Below are 17,788 nucleotides of genomic sequence, written 5' to 3'. Positions count from 1 at the left end.
TCAAATAAACAAAGATGTAACAGCGGCAATAAAATAGTAATGTTGAATGGCATAAATTGCATAAAAGTGATGGATGATGACTAACGGATGTACGGTGGAGTCCTCAGCCTGCCTAAAGATTTTTAGCTCCGTTCAATCACTCAGTGTACCGACACGAGGAGTAAATCAGTGAGCGGGGGGATAATGGAGGCAGATGGCTTTTGGGGGAGGTGTGGTGGTCATCCCTACCCCCAGGCCCAGACCTCAGGCCCCTTTGTGCCTTGTCATGGTCCTGCGAGGCTTGAAATGGCCCCCTTTCTAGTCACAGCCAGATTGGCTGCATGTAGTGACCAGGGTTGTTGCGGTCCCTTGCATCAGTTATAGGAGCGCGCCTGGTCATTCGTCATTGGCAGGCCAACAGGGGAAGTGACTCTATTCCCCCGAGATAACAGGTGCTCTCAGGGGCAAGGCATCACAAGACCAGGCTTTGTTGTGTGTGGCAGCGGGGAGAGGTCGGAACACGCTGTAAATCATGACTAGAAAGCCTTTGGGACTATTTTAAACCAGTGCCTCTGCTGCAACTGACTGCAATGTTATCGCAAAACCAAATTCGGGGACACGTAATTCTGAGTGGTAGTCTTGGCAATCCAGACAACAAGGACACTTTTATTTAGGGGTGGGGGTTAGAGAAACTTAATAAGCACAGAGGCGTCTGTGGACAAGAAGCAGGCTAAGCTAATTCCATTAGAGCCCCCCCCCCCCCCCCCCCCCGATTGAATGGGCTCTTAAATGGCCTGCTGTTGTTGCACTAGCTGCTGCAAGCATGACACACCACCACCAGCCATTGAGTGTGTGCAAGAGGGATTTGGGATAGAGCTGCTTTATAATGGCTGCCATTGTTCATGACATTCACACAAGCCGAGATAAAGGAAGGAAAGGGAAGTGAGGGGAATGAAAGGAGTTGAAATCATCATCTGTATTCCTGGTTGTGTTTTTCTCTACTCCATCCCATCGTATGTGCTCTCTCTCTCTCTCTCTCTCTCTCTCTCTCTCTCTCTCTCTCGCTATCTTTCTTTCTCTCTTAAACCCCCTCAAATCTAACAGAAAACTCAATATTTATCTCTAAAGAGCAATTGCTGCTCTCTCGGAGCCATTCCTCTCCTCATCACTCTCCATCTCCACCTCTATTATTCTCTCATCTCCTGCTCTCTCCTCGAGGGTGTACGTTCTGTGTTGTTAAGTAAGCATCTGTGGGGGGGCTCACTGTTGGAGCTGTGCCAGCTCTGACACAGGCCTCCCACACAGCCTCAGACTGTCTGCGCTAAGCTAACAGCACTTCAAAATCAAAGTCTTCCTGTAGGTGCTCCATGGACTGCATTTGAACTTTTTTTTTCTGTTTGTCACTGATTTTTCTGATACACTGATTTCTCTGTTTCTCATATTCACTGTCTATTGAAAATTGACTGCTCAGTTTATTTGCCTCAATATTTATTGCCTCAAGTTTACTGTTTTCCTCCATTTGTGTCTTGTACTTCTCTGATTTCGGAGTAGGCCCGTATTAATATAGCTGTCAGTCCTCATGTTTCTTTTGTCTTTTCTTTTTGAAATTCCACAACTCTGGCTTTTTCATCACAAACCCACCACTTCATAGTTAATCACAGTACTCCATAGCATCTGTGCCAATTATTTTATTATCCAGATAGTTCATTTCAAATAATTAATCATAACAGCTGGTGGCAGCAGAACAGCAATGAAATGTGCCAATATGTTTGGAAATTAGTCATAATAATACAGAAAATACACATAGATAAGTGGCTAAATATATCTTTGTTTGCATTAACCCGGTATGGCTCTAATTGGGAATTTAGTAGTGTGAAGAAACTGCGTTCAGGGGTGACTCATTGTGTTTCCTATGATGCAGTGAAGACATTACATCAGTCATGTAGCCTACTGTATGCACTCCTTGTGTGTCACACTGGCTCTACTACTATGTGTGGTGTTTTTTTGGATTACAACAAAATACCTCATTGTTCATTGCATTTACAGTAGTTACATGTCAGTGTTCAAGTTTCAATTCTGAAAGAAGACTTGTGGTTTTAATTTAATGGGTCTTTTGTACAATATTGGACAAGTAAAACCACACTGTGGTATCAACAGATTCCAATGACAAAACTCATGCTTGTGATTAAAGTCTTGGTCATGTAGGCTCTCTTCAAAATGGTAAAAACCGGCCGCCTTTTACTGGGGAATGAGGCAGCAAGTGCGATGACGAATTACACCGGAAATGGCTGCTGAATCTGATGATGTGCAATTTGTAAAATTGTACTATCTGATTATACCATTGTTGTAACCATTAATAGCAGCTGGTCTGTATGTGCCACCTGTCAAAGTACTCTCTACCGTTAGCCTGCTAGCTTCTGTAAGCTAGTTTAGTTTAACTAGAGACGTTTGAGAAAGCTTGAGAAGGACCTTTGCTGTCTAACATGCTGGCTTTTGCTAATGTTATACTGTAGTGTTAACCAAAGATTCTGCAAAGCTACAATCATTATTAAAGATGCATTCAATCGTTAATCATGTCCAGTGAGACAGCTCTCTATTTAGCGAGTTGCTGCCTTCCCTTTCAAAACAGGGATGTAGAAAGTGTCATGGTGTGTTAAGAACTCTTGAGAGACAAACAGTTGTAGATTACACTGCTTGGTGGCTTTGGTCTTCCTTCAGGTACTATTGCATTTTTATTTATTTATTTATTTATTTAAACACCTTTAAATTCATATCAGAACATCAAACACAGAATAGCCTTTATGTGTTTTTACTTTAGTGGTATCTTTTAATTATTATAATAATGAACATAATTGGTCTCAATTAAACTGTTAGAGTCCCATCATTCTACTCCTCCCCAGAAGACCATGAGTCGCCTTCATCAACCGAGTCGTCTGACTGGGTGGCTGCAACCTGCTCTCCCCCTCTTCCCAGCACGGCCTTAATCTGGGAATGTCCTTCCTCCATCCCGAATAATGGCATTGAAGACAAGAGCGTGGACTTCTCAGCACTCTCATCGACATCTTGATGGTCCTTGGGAGATCCCCAGGCCTCCTCGAACCTCAGGTGCTGACTGGTTTGAAAGGTGACACTGTGATGTTGTTCCTGCTTAGCATCCTCTGGGTCAAAGGGGGCCGACATCTGTTGAGTGGAGCCCCAGAAGTCTTCCTCCATGTTGGTGCTGAAGAAACTGTGGAGGTTGTCTTTCCCGTTGCTTTTAGGTGGTTCGTCTACTTTGCCGTTTTGAAAGATGTTGACACACTCAGCCGTTTGCTTGGAGTAGGCACCTGCGAATGGGGAGTCATTTTCTTCCAAGGGATTGAAGGATTCAGATTCTGTTGGGTTGTCTGCGCCTTGGCTTTTGGAGGAAATGTTCAAAACCTCCCACTCATCCTCATGGGGATGGCCTTGCTCTGTGAAACACTCAGGGACTCCGAGTGAATCATCACCAAATGCTTCAAATGGGGCTCCAGAGAGATTTCCAGAGGCTTCTTCAAGTGTCAGATCTGCCTTGGGTGGCTTAGCAAAGGCACCAGGAGACGGGCATTGGCTGGCATTAGGCGACTCTTCCTCTGAGGAGTGGGATTCGTCTTCTTTTTCTTCATCATCATCATCAACATCAGAGTGGGTAGCTTGAGGCTGGCTTCCCAGCCTGCTGGCAGGCTCACTGCTCAGGGAGAGATTGTTGGTGGCATCCGCATGAGTCAGCATAGAGAGTTCCTGACAATGCTCCTCATCTGTTTTGTCCATGCTGTTGTAAATGGGTCCTTTCTCTGTAAATCTGCCCTCTGAGGGTTTGGTTTCAAATTCTCCTGCATCATGTAATGCACCAAAGATATTTTGAGTTAGTGCAAGTGGCTCAAAATAAGGAGAAGAATGTGTTGGCAGGTCATCAGTTGTCTCTCCCTGACTAACAATCTCAGTGACAACTTCTTCCTTTAAAAACTGTTCAGTTTGAGGGAGCATGTCAACCAGACTTTCCATAGTCTTTTCTGTAAAACTGCCCTCTGAGGGTTTGGTTTCAAATTCTGCTGCCTCATGTGATGTACAAAATGTGTTTCCAGTTAGTGCAAAAGGCTCAACAAAGGCAGAGGACTGTGTTTTGGGGTCTTCGGGTTTTGGTAGGTCAGCTGTCTCTGCCTGACTAACAGTCTCAGTTACAATATCTTTCTTTAAAAACTGTTCAGTTTCAGAAGGAATGTCAACCAGGCTCTCAGTGATCTCTTCTGTAAATATGTCCTCTGAGGGTTTAGTTGAAAATGCTGCTGCTTCATGTGATGTACAAAATATATTTTCAGTTAGTGCAAGTGGCTCAACAAAGGCAGAGGACTGTGTTATGGGGTCTTCAGGTTTTGGCAGGTCATCAGTTGTCTCTCCCTGACTAAAAGTCTCAATGACAACTTCTTCCTTTAAAAACTGTTCAGTTTGAGGCTGCATGTCAAGCAATCTCTCCATAGTGTCTTCTGGGAAGTCCTCAGGTAAAGTGTTTGCTTGGGTGTCCTCAGCCTGCTCCTTGTGCATCAAGTCTATCTCCTCCTGTTTCTCCTCGTCCTCCCTCCCTGTGACCTCAAAGTTTTGTAGTGCTTCATCTGCCTCGATGACATCACCCCTCGAATGATCCTCTCCCATTTCAGTCTTCTCCTCATCCAGCTTCATAATTGGGGCAACAATCGTGCTATCGTAGTTAGCATCGCCATATTCTTCTTGGAGAGCCATGTAGTGGTTTTCTGAGAGAGCATTGGTCGCAGGAGGGGGCTCATTGATCCCCACCTCACCCATGACCTCTCCCTCTGGCTCCTCAGACAAGTCCTCCATGGTGTCAAACCTTTTGGACTTGGTGACCCCCCGGTATTCAGCCCCTGCCTGGCGCTCATCTTCGCTGTCGCTGGAGTCACTCACACCCATGTGGGAGGCCTGGGTGTTCACGTCTGTGTCATCGCTTTTGTACCGGATGAGGGGTCGAGTGTCGGCGAGCGTGTTGTCCAGAGCGTAACTGTCCAACTCTCCTGGGTCTGTCTTCCATGACATGGACACATTTGGAGAGTCGTCTAGTTCCTCACCATCTTTCTCCCCTCTCTCACTGAAGTCCTTCTCCTCCTCCACCTCCTCTCTCTCACTGAAGTCCTTCTCCTCCTCCACCTCCTCTTTCTCACTGAAGTCCTTCTCCTCCTCCACCTCCTCTTTCTCACTGAAGTCCTCCTTCTCCTCAACGTCCTCTTTCTCACTGCAGTCCTCCTTCTCCTCAACGTTCTCTCTCTCACTGAAGTCCTCCTCCTTCTCCACCTCCTCTCTCTCATGACAGCCATCATGTAGATCTGGGTGCTCTTCACTGTGGCTGGTTTGCTCCTGCTCATCATGTGTGAGCAGTGGATCTACTTCAGAATCCATGGTGAAGTTGTGATGTGGGATAGAAACTACATCCTCTTCAAAGCCTCTTTCTGTTGGCTGGTATTGTTCTGTATCTCTACATTTCTCTTCCATGTCTCCTTCCATTATTTTGCTGTCAGTAAACATTGTATCTTTCTCATCCTCAAAACTCCTCAGTTCTTCTTCAACTTTTTCCTCCTGCATTTCTTTCTCTTGCTGTAACAAGTCATTAGCTTGGCCTTCTTCAAATACATTCTTTGTTTCCTGTGCCTTACATTCTAATGCATTTATTTGTTCACTTTCATCGGCCATGTTCTCTACTGACAAAGCCTGACTCATATTGGTCTCTCTTTCTGGGTCGAAGAAGCAGTTATTCTCCTCTGGATCTGTGAAACCATTGCTTATTGTTTCACCACGATCAAAACCTTCAGTGATCAGCTCAGTTGAGTCGTCCATCACATCAAAGTCACCATACTCTGTGGCTGTATTCATTCTTTCTGGTCCAGAAACATCTGTCTGTTTCTCCGCCCTCATGGTCCTTTCCACATTAGTTGTTGGATCTTTTTCTGCCCATGTGAGTTGAGGTTCCTGCTCAGGTTGTGACTGAATCCACTCAGAGAAGTCATCAGTCATCTCACCTTCTGTGTCACATGCATCAACAGTGCTCAGTTCAGTTGCTGGTGTTGTGTTGTGCATATCCACTCTCTGTGCACTGAAATCCTGGAGCACACCACTGTTATAGACAGCCATTGTAGAGTGAACCATCTCATCACACATTATACTGTCATCTGCGACAAGGCTGTCAGAGACTACCTCTCGATCTTTAACCCCAGTTGTCTCCTCAGTCATATCCCTCTCAAAGGACTCTTCCATGGGAAGGGTGTTTGGTGTGGCAGAGGCAGCCGAGAAAGCTGCAGCATACCTCACCTCCTCACACACCTCCTCAGGCCTGAAGTGATCTACAGAGTCCTTGCCATTTAGCCCCTCGGTGGCTGTGTTAAGCGTGGACCAGTCCTCTGCTCTGCACTCCTGCTCCTCCTGCGCAGCTGGGGAATGGTCAAGGGCTGCAGAACGAATACAGTTTGGGGTTGAGAGATGTGTGCTTGATGTCAGCAGGGGTTTAGGTTGCAGGCTTGATCTCATGACTGAAGTGGAAGGTTTGCTTGTGTGACTGGAGAAAGTAGTTTTTGGAAGTGTCTGCTTCAACTCCTGAGGACTCGGGAATCCATCTGTAAATATTACAAAAGATTGTTAAAGCAATTATTACTTACCAACTGTTTAGTTTTTTTACTGTGTGAAATTCAGAATTTACCCATGGAAACTTACTTTCTCATTTGGCTGACATTTTTATCCAAAGCAACATGTGTCATTTATTACAAAGCCAAATTGTCCCAGTGCAACTCAGATATGCCTTAATCACAGGCACAGTGGTGGTAACTGGAACTCTAACCCACAACTCTTCTGGCTACTACATGCTAACCCAGCACTGGACATAACATCAGCTAGAGTGGTGGGTTAGGTTTCTGCACCTTAACCTGTAATTGACTAGCACTGAAGCTCCTGATTTCCACCCGTTTCCTGCCCCCGATAAACCTCAGTAATCTATAATACTATAACCTCCACTCCAGAACCAATCAAATGTCTCCTCTGAAATGAGCCAGACTGACCCTCTCTGGACCCCTCTCCCAAAGGTCTTATCAGGATACCCAGTCCTCCGGCCCCAGCACTTGCTGTAATGGAGCCCATATTGATTACATCATTTCCTCAGCTTTAGTGTACGTTACTGGCAGGCAGAGGGATTGGTCGGCAGATCATTGGGGACTGAGTTGGGCAGCTTGAGTTTCAAGGTTTAATGTGCAGCTAGCATGCATGCCTCCCCAACCCATTAGTCCATAATGAGGTTATGAAACTAGGTCTCCAAAGAGCCAGTCTGATGTAAATTATTCAGTGTGGTTCAAATGAATAGGGGCAGGATGCAGAGTCACTTTTTTTTCAGAGATTCAATTAAGTGCTTTGGAAAAAAATCGGGTGTGTTTAGCAAACAGCAAACAAACAAAAAAAAAAGAGTAGAAAAAAAATACCTGTGCAGAAGACTGTCTGGATGGCGTGTTTATTTCTGGAAGGGTCATTGACTCGCTGGTTCTCACCATCCAATAAAGTTCTGAAAAACAGACACAAAAAAACAAGACAGACATTAGTTTTTGGAGTCTGCGGTCATCTTTAAGAGACATTACAAACTTGAGATTAAATTAACTTTTTTTCTGAAAACAATTTGAATTTCAGCAATGACATAACGACTGAGGGGGATTTCCCTGGCAAGAGGCAAAATGTCCAGCATCTATTCAGATGCACATTTGGAGAGCGGGTGAGGGGTGGGCCCTGCTTTTTGTTGCATTTGGACAACAGGGGTAGATTGCACACTCTTGTTATGGAAATAGGCAGACACTTTTGTCATTGTCAGACCATCTGCAGCACGCAGGCTGACGCAACAGCCTTCTTTAATACATGCTACCGTCTGCTTGGCCTTTCACTGAAATACACACACACACACACACACACACACACAAACATTGCACACACATACCAACACATGCAGTCTGGTCCAAGCGGTAGCAAGCAGTAATAAGTCTTGCACAGATGTTGCGTTCTCATTCAGCACATTCCGACACACACACACACACACACACACACACACACACACAGAGAGAGAGAGAGAGAGAGAGACGCGAACATACCAGCCTACAAATTCCCATTCCCATACACCAACACATAAACACACAGACAAACACAGGCCTACAGTGTTTGATGAAAGCTGATGAAACATCTGAAGCAGTATGAAATCTCCTGTTCCTGAAAGATACACTTTTGATCCATATAGCAGGGATGCAGTGGGGATGGCGAGACTCGACCCCCCCCCCCCCTCCCCCCCCCTCCCCCTGCCCTCCTCAGTCACTCTAGACTCCCAGAGCTCCCAAGCTGCTGGGGTGGGCTGCGGTGCGGAGGCACCAGGGGTCAATGCTAGAGGGGAGACGGAGGCTCGTGCTGATCTAAAGTTACCCCTCAGCCTGAAAGCTGAGACCCTCACTTTCAAGGGTATTGACCCACTATCGCTATACGGCAATTCACAGCATTCCCCCCTCAATCTCTCAGACCAATCTATCTTTCTGACAGCCTCTCCATGGAGCAGAGTTAAACTCTTGCATGGCAGACTTGAATAGCTCATCAATAGTAAAAGGGCAAACCTAACCGATGTGGTGGGCAGGTGACTGAAAAGGAGGATAATTGAGAGGAATTAAGGATCTTTTGTGGCGGTTTTCTGATTTGGGGATGAAATTCACAGTCAAAGCCTCTTTTGACACACTGGTGAAAAAAAAAGAAGTCGTCATTGAAAGCGGAATTGCTTGGAGAAAAAGAAAGCACCTGTAAGTGGCAACCTCCAGCCCCAAAGACATCTTCAGCTGCAGCAGGGTCCGGCTCTCCATGATGAGGTCATCAATCTGTGCCCCGAGGCTCGTCTTCTCCTCCTCCAGCGCTTCCACATGGACCTGAGACGCACAGGCCAAATGGCAAAGTTATACAAAGTTATACCTCTCTACGGACAAGGCAGATGAATGTAGACCCAACCGAAAGTGGAAAGTGATTTAGCTCTGCTATTCAGTGTTGCTCAGACAGACCCAGGATGCCTGTCTTTTTTTGACCTATACCACAGACCTCAGAGCAGTTCTAAAGCCATGCCATGGTCATATTTGCACTGCTGCCTTTCATTTGGCTGATGTGATTTTTTTCAACTCTTTTCAAAGGAAGATAAAAGCTTCACAGTAGATAGAGGTCATCACAGTGCCAGTTGTCATGAGTCATGCAGCAGAGAGTTTCAGTGGCATAACATCACTTTCAATTAGCAAAACTTGTTGAGTTAAACTGCCACTGAAGAAAATGGGAAAATGTGAAGATGTTAAATATGACTGAGTAGAAATGAAGTGAGAATTCTTTTGTCATTCAGTGAGATTCTGCTGTGACTTTCCATGTAGTCCTCTTCCCCCACACGAGCCTCGATGACCTAAAGTGACCTCAGCGAATGAGGACTATCCTCTTCCCAGCTGCAGCTAGTTGTTAGGTCTCAGTAGATCAGTGGCTCGCCTTCAAACACACATTCTCACTTTGATTTGGATTTTTTATTTGGATATTTCTTATAGTGTAGTGTTTGCAGATCACACAGGCTACTGTATTTACTATTTATAGTGATGAAGAGCACTCAAGCCTTTAGCCAAGTGAAGTGCATTTCATTCCAAGTGTTATACACTCAACAAACAAACACATAATTAACTGGAAGATGACAATGCAAACAAGAGCAAACAAATGTATCGTTATTAAGAAACGCAAAGCTTCAAATGCCTGTTAATTAGGTATGGGATGTTTACTTCAATTTGCATTGACAATTTTGTCATGCAATGTTTTTTGGCCAAAAAGGAATTCACCGTGTAATTCTGGCTCTCAGTCATCACTTATTTCATTGCACAGTGACAGGAAATCCTGTCATTATTATTGTATGCAGTATGGTTTCTTAAAATAATCATTCCTGTAATATTCCTGTTTATAACAGAACTTTCCCATCATTCAAATGAATTCATTTTGTTTGGAGAATTTATTTTTGCAAAATGTCAAATGTCTCACAACTTAGATTGTTGATGGCTCTTTTTCTAACTGGCCAAAGCCTGTAAATATTCAGACCGCATACACATGTGGTCACTCATCATCAGTGAGAGAGAATGGTGTCTGAGTCAGAGCAATAGGCCTTTTGAGGCAGCATTCAAGAACATAATCCACTTTCAGAATTCAGTTAAGTCACTAATTAAAGCCTTAGTTTATGCAACTGAAAAAGCTCCCATTATTTTCTATGTGTCTTGAAATGTCCTATTCACGCCCCAAACTATTAACTTATTTGAGATATTGCACTCTAGATTTTACATACAGGCAATCTTTTACAGTTTACTTTTAAACTCAAATTATTGTACCCTTTCGGAGGTGTGGGTGCTTTTTGGGACAGGTGCCACACGTGTCCTCCTTACCTGGAGCTGAATGATCTCCTGGCTCTGCCTGTCACTCTGATGGGTCACTCTCCTCTCCAGCATGTCTTTCTTGGCGCGGGCAGCCTCCAGGTCCTTGGTGAGGCTCTGGAGCTTCATCTGGTTCTCCCTCCTCTCCTGTGTGATGTGGCTCAGACGGGCCTTGGCCTGGCCCAGGGACTCCTCCAGCCGCCCGGCCTGCCTCTCGTACGCCTCCGACGCCTCTCTCCACGCCTGGGCCGCCTTCTGCGAGTACTCCAGCCCCAGGTCGCACACGCTCGGGGTGTTGCCGTGGGCGTGCGCTGGGGCCAGCTGCGAAGGCCTGGGCTGCGCCAGTGACGCCTCCGCGGCCGAGACGTCCTCCTGGTGCACCTGCGTCTGGAAGTGCAGCTCGTTCTCCAGCCGGGCGGCCGCGTCCCGGAGCCAGATCTGCGCCCGCCGCTCCTCCTCCAGCGCCCTCCGACTCTCGGCCAGGCGGCCCTGGGCCTCGGCGCGCTCGCCCGCCACCTTCCGCCTCCGGCGCTCCACCGCCTGCAGCTCCTCGCTCAGGTTGCCCATCTGCACGTCCAGCTTGTCCTTCTCCGTCCAGGCGCGCTGCAGCTCCTCCCTGGCCTCCTGCAGCGCCGCCTCCAGGGCCCTCCGCTGCTGCGCCCGCGGCTCCTGGCCGCTCCTCAGCGTCTGGATCTCCTCGCGCAGGACGTGGTTCTCCATCTCCAGGTACTGGACCCGGCCCAGGTAGGACTCCAGGCGCCTGTTCAGGTCCAGCATCTGGTGCTTCTCCTGGCCCAGGCACGTGTAGCTCTGAGGGGAGCGGACGCCGATGGGGATCTCCATGTTTGCCGCTCAGAGGTGGTGCAGGAGGTATAGAGATGTAGAGAACAGAGAGAGAGAGAGAGAGAGAGAGTGAGAGAGAGTACCAGTCTGCTTCCTCTCTGGTCTCTTATCCGGTCGTCCTCAGTGTGTGAAGTCTGTCTTTCAGCAGGACAGTGGCAAGAGGGGTCAGATCATGCCAAGAGGTTGAGAGCCCCAGCGAGAGTGGCCCATTCTGAGACACTCCTTTCTCTCTACAATGGAGTGGGGAGGGGGGGTAGGCGGAGGAGGGTCGGGGGAGGGACCCTGGGGATGGAGATGGAGAGTGTGGATGGGCGGGGCAGGATGGAGGCAGTGGGTAGTGCAGTGATGTCATCATGGAGTTAACTCTCCCTGTGCTGCTGGGAGACCCTCTGAGCAGTTTCATATACAGTATTAAAATTGTCAAGCAAGCCATACAAGCAATAAACAAGTTGTGTACTACAGAAAGTTGCTATTTGTGTTTCGTTTACATCATATTTATCATATTTACTTTGTTTTATGGGGTACATCTTCACACAGTTACTGTTCACTGCAGACTGTTATGGGGATTTAACAAAAAGTTCAACATGAGAAATAAATATAATATGTAAAACAGCACCTTACCGGCACACTGAACTACTTTTTATTTTCTATTTTCTGAGGATTCATGATTCTGCCTAATCATCATTATTATCATACTCAAATTCAAATATGTTCTTTGTACTTCATGACAGTATCAATCATAGTACCATGTACTATGACCTAATTAAACACAAACATAATAGCATTATACTAAATATGAGGTTTTATTTTAAAATAAAACACCAAACACAAAGAGGAGTGTAATGTCTGTGTCCCTGTGATTTTTGCTCTCTCTTGTGGTGAATGTCCTGAATTACAGGATGAACTTACCCACTCCTTTACTGTGTGTCAGGTCACATGTCCCGAGGACATTATTCAGTAGGCCTATATCAGTTTGGATATCCAGAATTGTTAGAGGTGACTGACGGATAATTGAGTTTTAATACTATCATCTACCAATCTACTTTTTATATATGTACAGTATATATATTTTTTTTTTATCAGGCTCAGCTGCAGACAAGAGGGGCTGTGTTAAATGCCGCAACTTAGGCTACTCAACACTACTTCAGCGAGTATTACATGACATAGGCCTGAAGACTGAGCTTCACATGAATTATGAGTAGCAAACATATTTTCCTAATTCCTCATTGAAAGTAATGCATTGAAAGTAGCCTAATGCATTTTCGTCTACGGTACGTGATCGGCTGACTTCAAAGTATGGTGGTATGGGCATACATTGACTAATCTGTGTTATATTGTAATATTTAAATAATTTAAAAATAATTCACTTTCGAAATAGCTCTTTCACTTTCATCGAGGTATGCTTTTTACGCACGCAACCTTTCCTTGCCCCTCCTGTGCATTTAACAAAACATTAAAGGGATATTACGGCATTTTTGGAAATAAGCTAATTTTCCACCTCCCCTCGAACAAAATAATTAATTTACCTTTTTCCCATTCATCCAGCCATTCTGTGAGTCTGGCGATACAACTTTTAGCTCCAGCCTAGCATAGATCATTGAAACGGATTAGACCAGTAGCATCTCGCCTGCTAGCATCATGTTTAAAAGTGACTAAGATTTCCAGTAATTTTCCCATTTAAAAAGTGTCTCTTCTCAAGTTAGAAAGTGCAATAAGACCAACTGAAAATGAAACCTGGTATTTTTCTAGGCTGATTTGACATGGAACTACACTCTCATCTGGCGTAAAAGGCAACTTGCAAACGTACCATGGGCGCAGTGATATCACACAGCATCTGAAAATAGTCCCCATAGACAACAAGCAGTAGTAGTGCCAGTAGTTTGCAAGTTGTCTTGATTATTACGCCAGATGAGAGTGTAGTTCCATGTCAAATCAGCCTAGAAAAACGCCAGGTTTCATTTTCAGGATCGAGGAAGGAAGGGAGGGTGTATAAAATACCAAATGAGATAGAGTCTTTGATATATTACCACTGCGCCAACACTGAAAGGCACCACCACTATTCCATATTCCACTGACACTTAAATGTGCTTACCTCTCAGACAATGAGGCTCTCTTCTTTGCAAGATGAGTGAAATGGCTGAGTCTTCAAAATTGTGTGGTCACGAGACCAATTTCTTGGTTCCCTAGAAACAGGGGGTGGTACAACTTCCCCACTAACACAAATCACCCCATTCTCCCCTAAAAGAGTGATTCCTTGGAATTCTCTCTTCTCGTCGCCTCCGGACCTTGGGCATCACAGAGACCCTCGCAGAGAACCTTTGGTTAGAGAATTGTTCAAAAGACAGCCAAGCCGTCTTTTCGTTTTTCCTTTGCCTCCCGTGTTGCTAGAGAATTTCAAACTCTTTGCAACAGCGGCTCCGGCCTACCCTGTGAGAACGGGTAAGTGTCCGCTTGAGGGCTTACTTTCTAAGGTAGGCTACTGACTGTTGATGGCAAAAACATACTGCACACAATGCACTGACTTATACAGAAGTAACAAACTCACTTAAGAAGGAAGATCCTATGCTGTAAAACTGAAAGAAAGCGCAAATATTGCTGTTAAATGTGTTATTTGTAAAACAATGTTCCAGGGTCCATTGAGACCTAAATGCATTACACACAAGTGAGGCTATAGGAATCTGTCTTTTCAACGTAAAAGTGTTCAAAACCGTTGTTAACTTTAGATCACAACGCTGAGATTTCGACCCAGACAGACAGCTTCTTACCCCCGCGCATCCGCAGGGAGCCCTCGCACAACGCACACTGAAAATTACTTCCTCTTTTTGTAGCTGTAGTGAGAGCCTCACAAACTTAAGACGAACGCGCACACACATAGGAGTAGCGGTCTCAGTGTTACAAAAGCCCCGTAGCTCCAGAGTGGACACAAAACGCGACAGTCTTGTGTCACAAAGAAGGATAACTCTCTTGAGACACAAGCGTTTTTTTTCTTTTCACATATCCTTAGATGCAAGAAGCAGCTTCCTAACATGTTGACACTTGTTCCAGTGTTCAAAGGTTTGACTATCCCCTCATTTAAGACTCTTTGACCTGTGAATGTCTGAGAATGATGGAAGAGGAGGGTTATTCCAGTGTGCTCTTCATCAAATCTGAAGAAGCCAAACCAAGAGGTAGGTCTTCTTCAGTCACTTATTCTCTATTCAATTTGCAGAAGTGTTTTTACTTGGTATTACGAAACAGACATTTTAGTAGCTATATTATTTTGACTTCCATAAAATCAGATATGCCTGGTCACAGAGAGGTCACAAGTTTCTGCAATGTCACAACATTTATTTCCATCCAGCATTGTATTCATTTTTCATCAGGATCCTGTATTGCTGATGGGAGACTCGGAACACTGCAGTCTTCACAAAGATTCTCAATGGGGTTAATGTATGGTTATGCTCATGCTCCCTGAACCACTTTTTCACAATTTGAGCCCAATGAATCCCGGCATTGTCATCTGGAAATATGCCCGTGCCATCATGGAAGGGGAAAAAATCCATTGATGGAATAACCATCATGGTCATTGATGGTCAATTCAGTATATTGAGGTAGTCAGTTGACCGCATTCTTTGGGCACGTTGCTGAACCTAGACCTGACCAACTGCAGCCATCCCAGATCATAGCACCGCCCCCACAGGGAGGCTCTTACCTATTGGCTTAGTTACATCCATCCAGGTGGCTAATATAAATCAATGAGGGAATATCTCAGTTTTAGTCATTTTGTGCATGAAGTGCTAACGATGTACCATGTGCCATTCATACAGAAACACATTTACTTGGTTACATTGTATACCTATGGATTTTCATTATTGGCCCTGAGGCAAAACAATTATTTTGACTCAATTTATTTATATGGTACAACATTGGCATGTTGTACACTTGCATACACTCAGCTACTTTCACATAGATTGGATAGAAGTGCCAACTAGCTACCCCACATACCATTTTAACCCTATGACTAAAACCCAACCTCCCCTTGCTTAATCCTTGAAATCGTGAAGCCATTATTTGTGGAGAGATCAAGTATTGGAACATTAATAGAATATAATATGTGAAGAAAAAATGATGACCAAATGCATACAAAAACTTGTATACTAATAAATACCAAATGCATACCAAAACATACATACTACCCTTAATGTCACTCTTATTTCACATTTTCCTAAATAGGGCCTTGTAGAAAATCAATGACAATTCCGTACAAACTTTTAATGGCTCAGTCATACTGAGAACATGTTGCTAACCCTCTACTCTAAAAATCCCTAAAATTGACACACAAAAAAATGCTCCCTGTACAGGCGTATGTGGAGAATAATGTGAATAGGTCTGAGTGACCATTAGTGTGGCCCATAATGATAGGCCAGTTCTTTGGTTTCCACAGCAGATGACCAATCTCGGCCTGGTCCTCACCGATATGGCTGTGCTGTGGTGGTCCTTGGCCTGCTGACTGCTCTCCTCCTCTCTGCCCTGGTGACATTACTTGTTTACTGTGAGTGTTCAAGTCCCAAGTAGTTTATCCTCAGAATTAACAAAAATGTGTAAGCGTCACCACATTTGACATCTTTTTATTTTCTCTTCTCAGATCAGGGATACGTGTCTGAATATAGCACACTCTTGGTGAGAGAGCTGCATCAGCTCAAAAACACACACTCCTCCTTAATGACCGAGTTTACACTTGTACAAAATGTACTATGCCTAACCTGAGCAACTCCAATGAAATGTTACAGGCTCGTTATGACAACGCGAGTGCTGCAAACCAGGATCTGCAGAAGGAGAGGAACACGCTGATGATGGAACGAGACCATCTCAATCAGACCCTTGAGGTCATTTTCCAGTTCAGAGATTTTCCAGTTGACCATTTCTGTCCAGTCTCAGATCATGTAGCACAAGGTATTCTGAAATGATGGCGTCTTTGATCACACACACCAGTCTAATGTGGTCCAGTGTAATCAATTAATCCCACTTCTCTGTGTGCTTTTGTAACACAGAGAGGAAGTGCGGTGGATACTGCACAAAAGGATGGATGTACTATCAATCAAGCTGTTACCAATTCATCAACACTGAATGGCAGCGGGAAAGCTGGGAGTTCAGTCAAGCTGACTGTGAAATGAAGAGGGCCCATCTGGTAACCATAGACACAGTAGAGGAACAAGTAAGACGAGAAAGAAAAGAAGTCGCTCTTATTAGAGAATTCAAACATGCGCTCTTTAAGACATGCAATTCCTTAGTCGTAATAACATATTTTGGATTACTTGTACTGTACTTGCACATATGTATATTACGCACATGTTCAAGTCTGCTCCAGTGCAGAAGAGGTATGCGTTTCACCTGCACTTCTGTCAGTTATCCATATGGTCCTGTTTATGTAGGCATTCATCTACAATCACACATATGAGTATTACTATGAGCAATATGGATACTGGATTGGACTGAGGAAAATTCAAGACAAATGGCAGTGGCTGAATGGCAGTGAACTCACTGGAGGGTAAGTCGTAAGGCAGTATGGATTCAGTGCTTGCAACATGTGTTTCATGAAAGCCTTGTTCCATAATGCTTTGTTTGAGTCATCAATTCATATTCCGAGTGCTTAGTTAAACATTTTTTACAACAGTTTTTAGTTGTTTAAATCCTGTCTATGATTTTTACTAGATGTTATGATTTTTCATAGCCACTGGATTCGTACAGAGGAAGAAGAGGGCGATGGTTGTGTCCTATCAATGCCTAACACTGACCCTTTGAAGAGCTGGCAGGACAGCTCATGTCATTTGCTAAACAGATGGATCTGTGAAAAAGAAGCTGCTAAATGGCCTGGCAAAAATGATTTGTAGTTTTCAGTATAATTGGGTTATCTACTGCAGTGCAATATGAAAACTGTCGAATGCCAGATTCAACCTGCCACCAACATTACTGACATTTTGAACGATTTTCTGTGATTCTTGCCCAAACACAGTTAGATATGTCAGTGAGTCATTATATTAAAATAAAGCTGTACTTTGACTTTTACATTACATTTGGCTGACGCTTTTCAGAGCTTTTCAGAGTCTTCATGCACCCAGTGTAAGATCTGTCTGTCTCTATGAGCTCTGCTCCATCTAGTGTTGAGTTTCCTCAATTACACATAGAACTGGCATTCTCTCTCTCTCTCTCTCTCTCTCTCTCTCTCTCTCTCTCTCTCTCTCACTCGACTTAAGGAAGAGGAAATGAATCTTCATCTGAAAGAAATTGAGACATTTCCAAAATTCTGGATGTCCGATTCTGTTTGAGTTGACTGAGGATCATTCTCTTTCTCAATGCTACCATCTACAACCTCCTATTCATGCCTTACCTTAATTGATTGCGCCCAATATTTGGGCAAAGGCATCAGCTAACTGAATGAATGTACTACAAATGTGAATGTGAATAGTACAATACTGTATTTACTTTTGAGTACCAGTATATCAGGTTCATCTAAAGAAAGGAATAAT

At 44.4% G+C, this 17,788-nt stretch overlaps 2 protein-coding genes across 4 annotated transcripts; one reads left to right on the top strand and one right to left on the bottom strand.

Moving 5' to 3' along the window:
• Positions 1-1,655: 1,655 nt before the first annotated feature.
• Positions 1,656-11,820, bottom strand: nes (nestin). The gene is made up of 4 exons (XM_062538830.1): positions 10,452-11,820; positions 8,806-8,930; positions 7,467-7,546; positions 1,656-6,614 (listed from the first exon to the last, which is right to left on the bottom strand). The coding sequence occupies exons 1-4, from the start codon at positions 11,280-11,282 to the stop codon at positions 2,866-2,868; spliced, it is 4,785 nt and encodes a 1,594-aa protein (XP_062394814.1). The 5' UTR covers positions 11,283-11,820; the 3' UTR covers positions 1,656-2,865.
• A 1,703-nt stretch (positions 11,821-13,523) lies between these two features.
• On the top strand, positions 13,524-17,287 carry LOC134082083 (asialoglycoprotein receptor 2-like). Of its 3 annotated transcripts, none has more exons than XM_062537726.1 (8): positions 13,524-13,721; positions 14,328-14,449; positions 15,709-15,813; positions 15,907-15,941; positions 16,052-16,214; positions 16,313-16,476; positions 16,694-16,809; positions 16,993-17,287. In XM_062537726.1, the coding sequence occupies exons 2-8, from the start codon at positions 14,386-14,388 to the stop codon at positions 17,150-17,152; spliced, it is 807 nt and encodes a 268-aa protein (XP_062393710.1). In that variant the 5' UTR covers positions 13,524-13,721; positions 14,328-14,385; the 3' UTR covers positions 17,153-17,287. The 3 variants fall into 3 exon arrangements, with proteins under 3 accessions (XP_062393710.1, XP_062393708.1, XP_062393709.1); XM_062537724.1 differs by having other exon boundaries at positions 15,706-15,813; XM_062537725.1 differs by having other exon boundaries at positions 13,524-13,753; positions 14,287-14,449; positions 15,706-15,813.
• Positions 17,288-17,788: the final 501 nt, after the last annotated feature.

This window comes from Sardina pilchardus, chromosome 6 (assembly GCF_963854185.1).
Source record: "Sardina pilchardus chromosome 6, fSarPil1.1, whole genome shotgun sequence".
In the NCBI taxonomy this organism is placed as follows: domain Eukaryota; kingdom Metazoa; phylum Chordata; class Actinopteri; order Clupeiformes; family Clupeidae; genus Sardina; species Sardina pilchardus.
The sequence above is the reverse complement of the archived record's forward strand: the minus strand, read 5'-3'. Positions and strand labels throughout refer to the sequence as shown.

Coding starts and splice junctions, on each gene's coding strand:
- nes (XM_062538830.1), bottom strand. CDS start 11,282: ATGGAGATCCCCATCGGCGTCCGCTCCCCTCAGAGCTACACGTGCCTG. Junction 8,931..10,451: donor AGGAGATCATTCAGCTCCAG/GTAAGGAGGACA, acceptor TGTGCGTCTCAG/GTCCATGTGGAAGCGCTGGA. Junction 7,547..8,805: donor CTGGAGGTTGCCACTTACAG/GTGCTTTCTTTT, acceptor TCTGTTTTTCAG/AACTTTATTGGATGGTGAGA.
- LOC134082083 (XM_062537724.1), top strand. CDS start 14,386: ATGATGGAAGAGGAGGGTTATTCCAGTGTGCTCTTCATCAAATCTGAA. Junction 16,477..16,693: donor TAGACACAGTAGAGGAACAA/GTAAGACGAGAA, acceptor CTGTTTATGTAG/GCATTCATCTACAATCACAC. Junction 16,810..16,992: donor GGCAGTGAACTCACTGGAGG/GTAAGTCGTAAG, acceptor GATTTTTCATAG/CCACTGGATTCGTACAGAGG.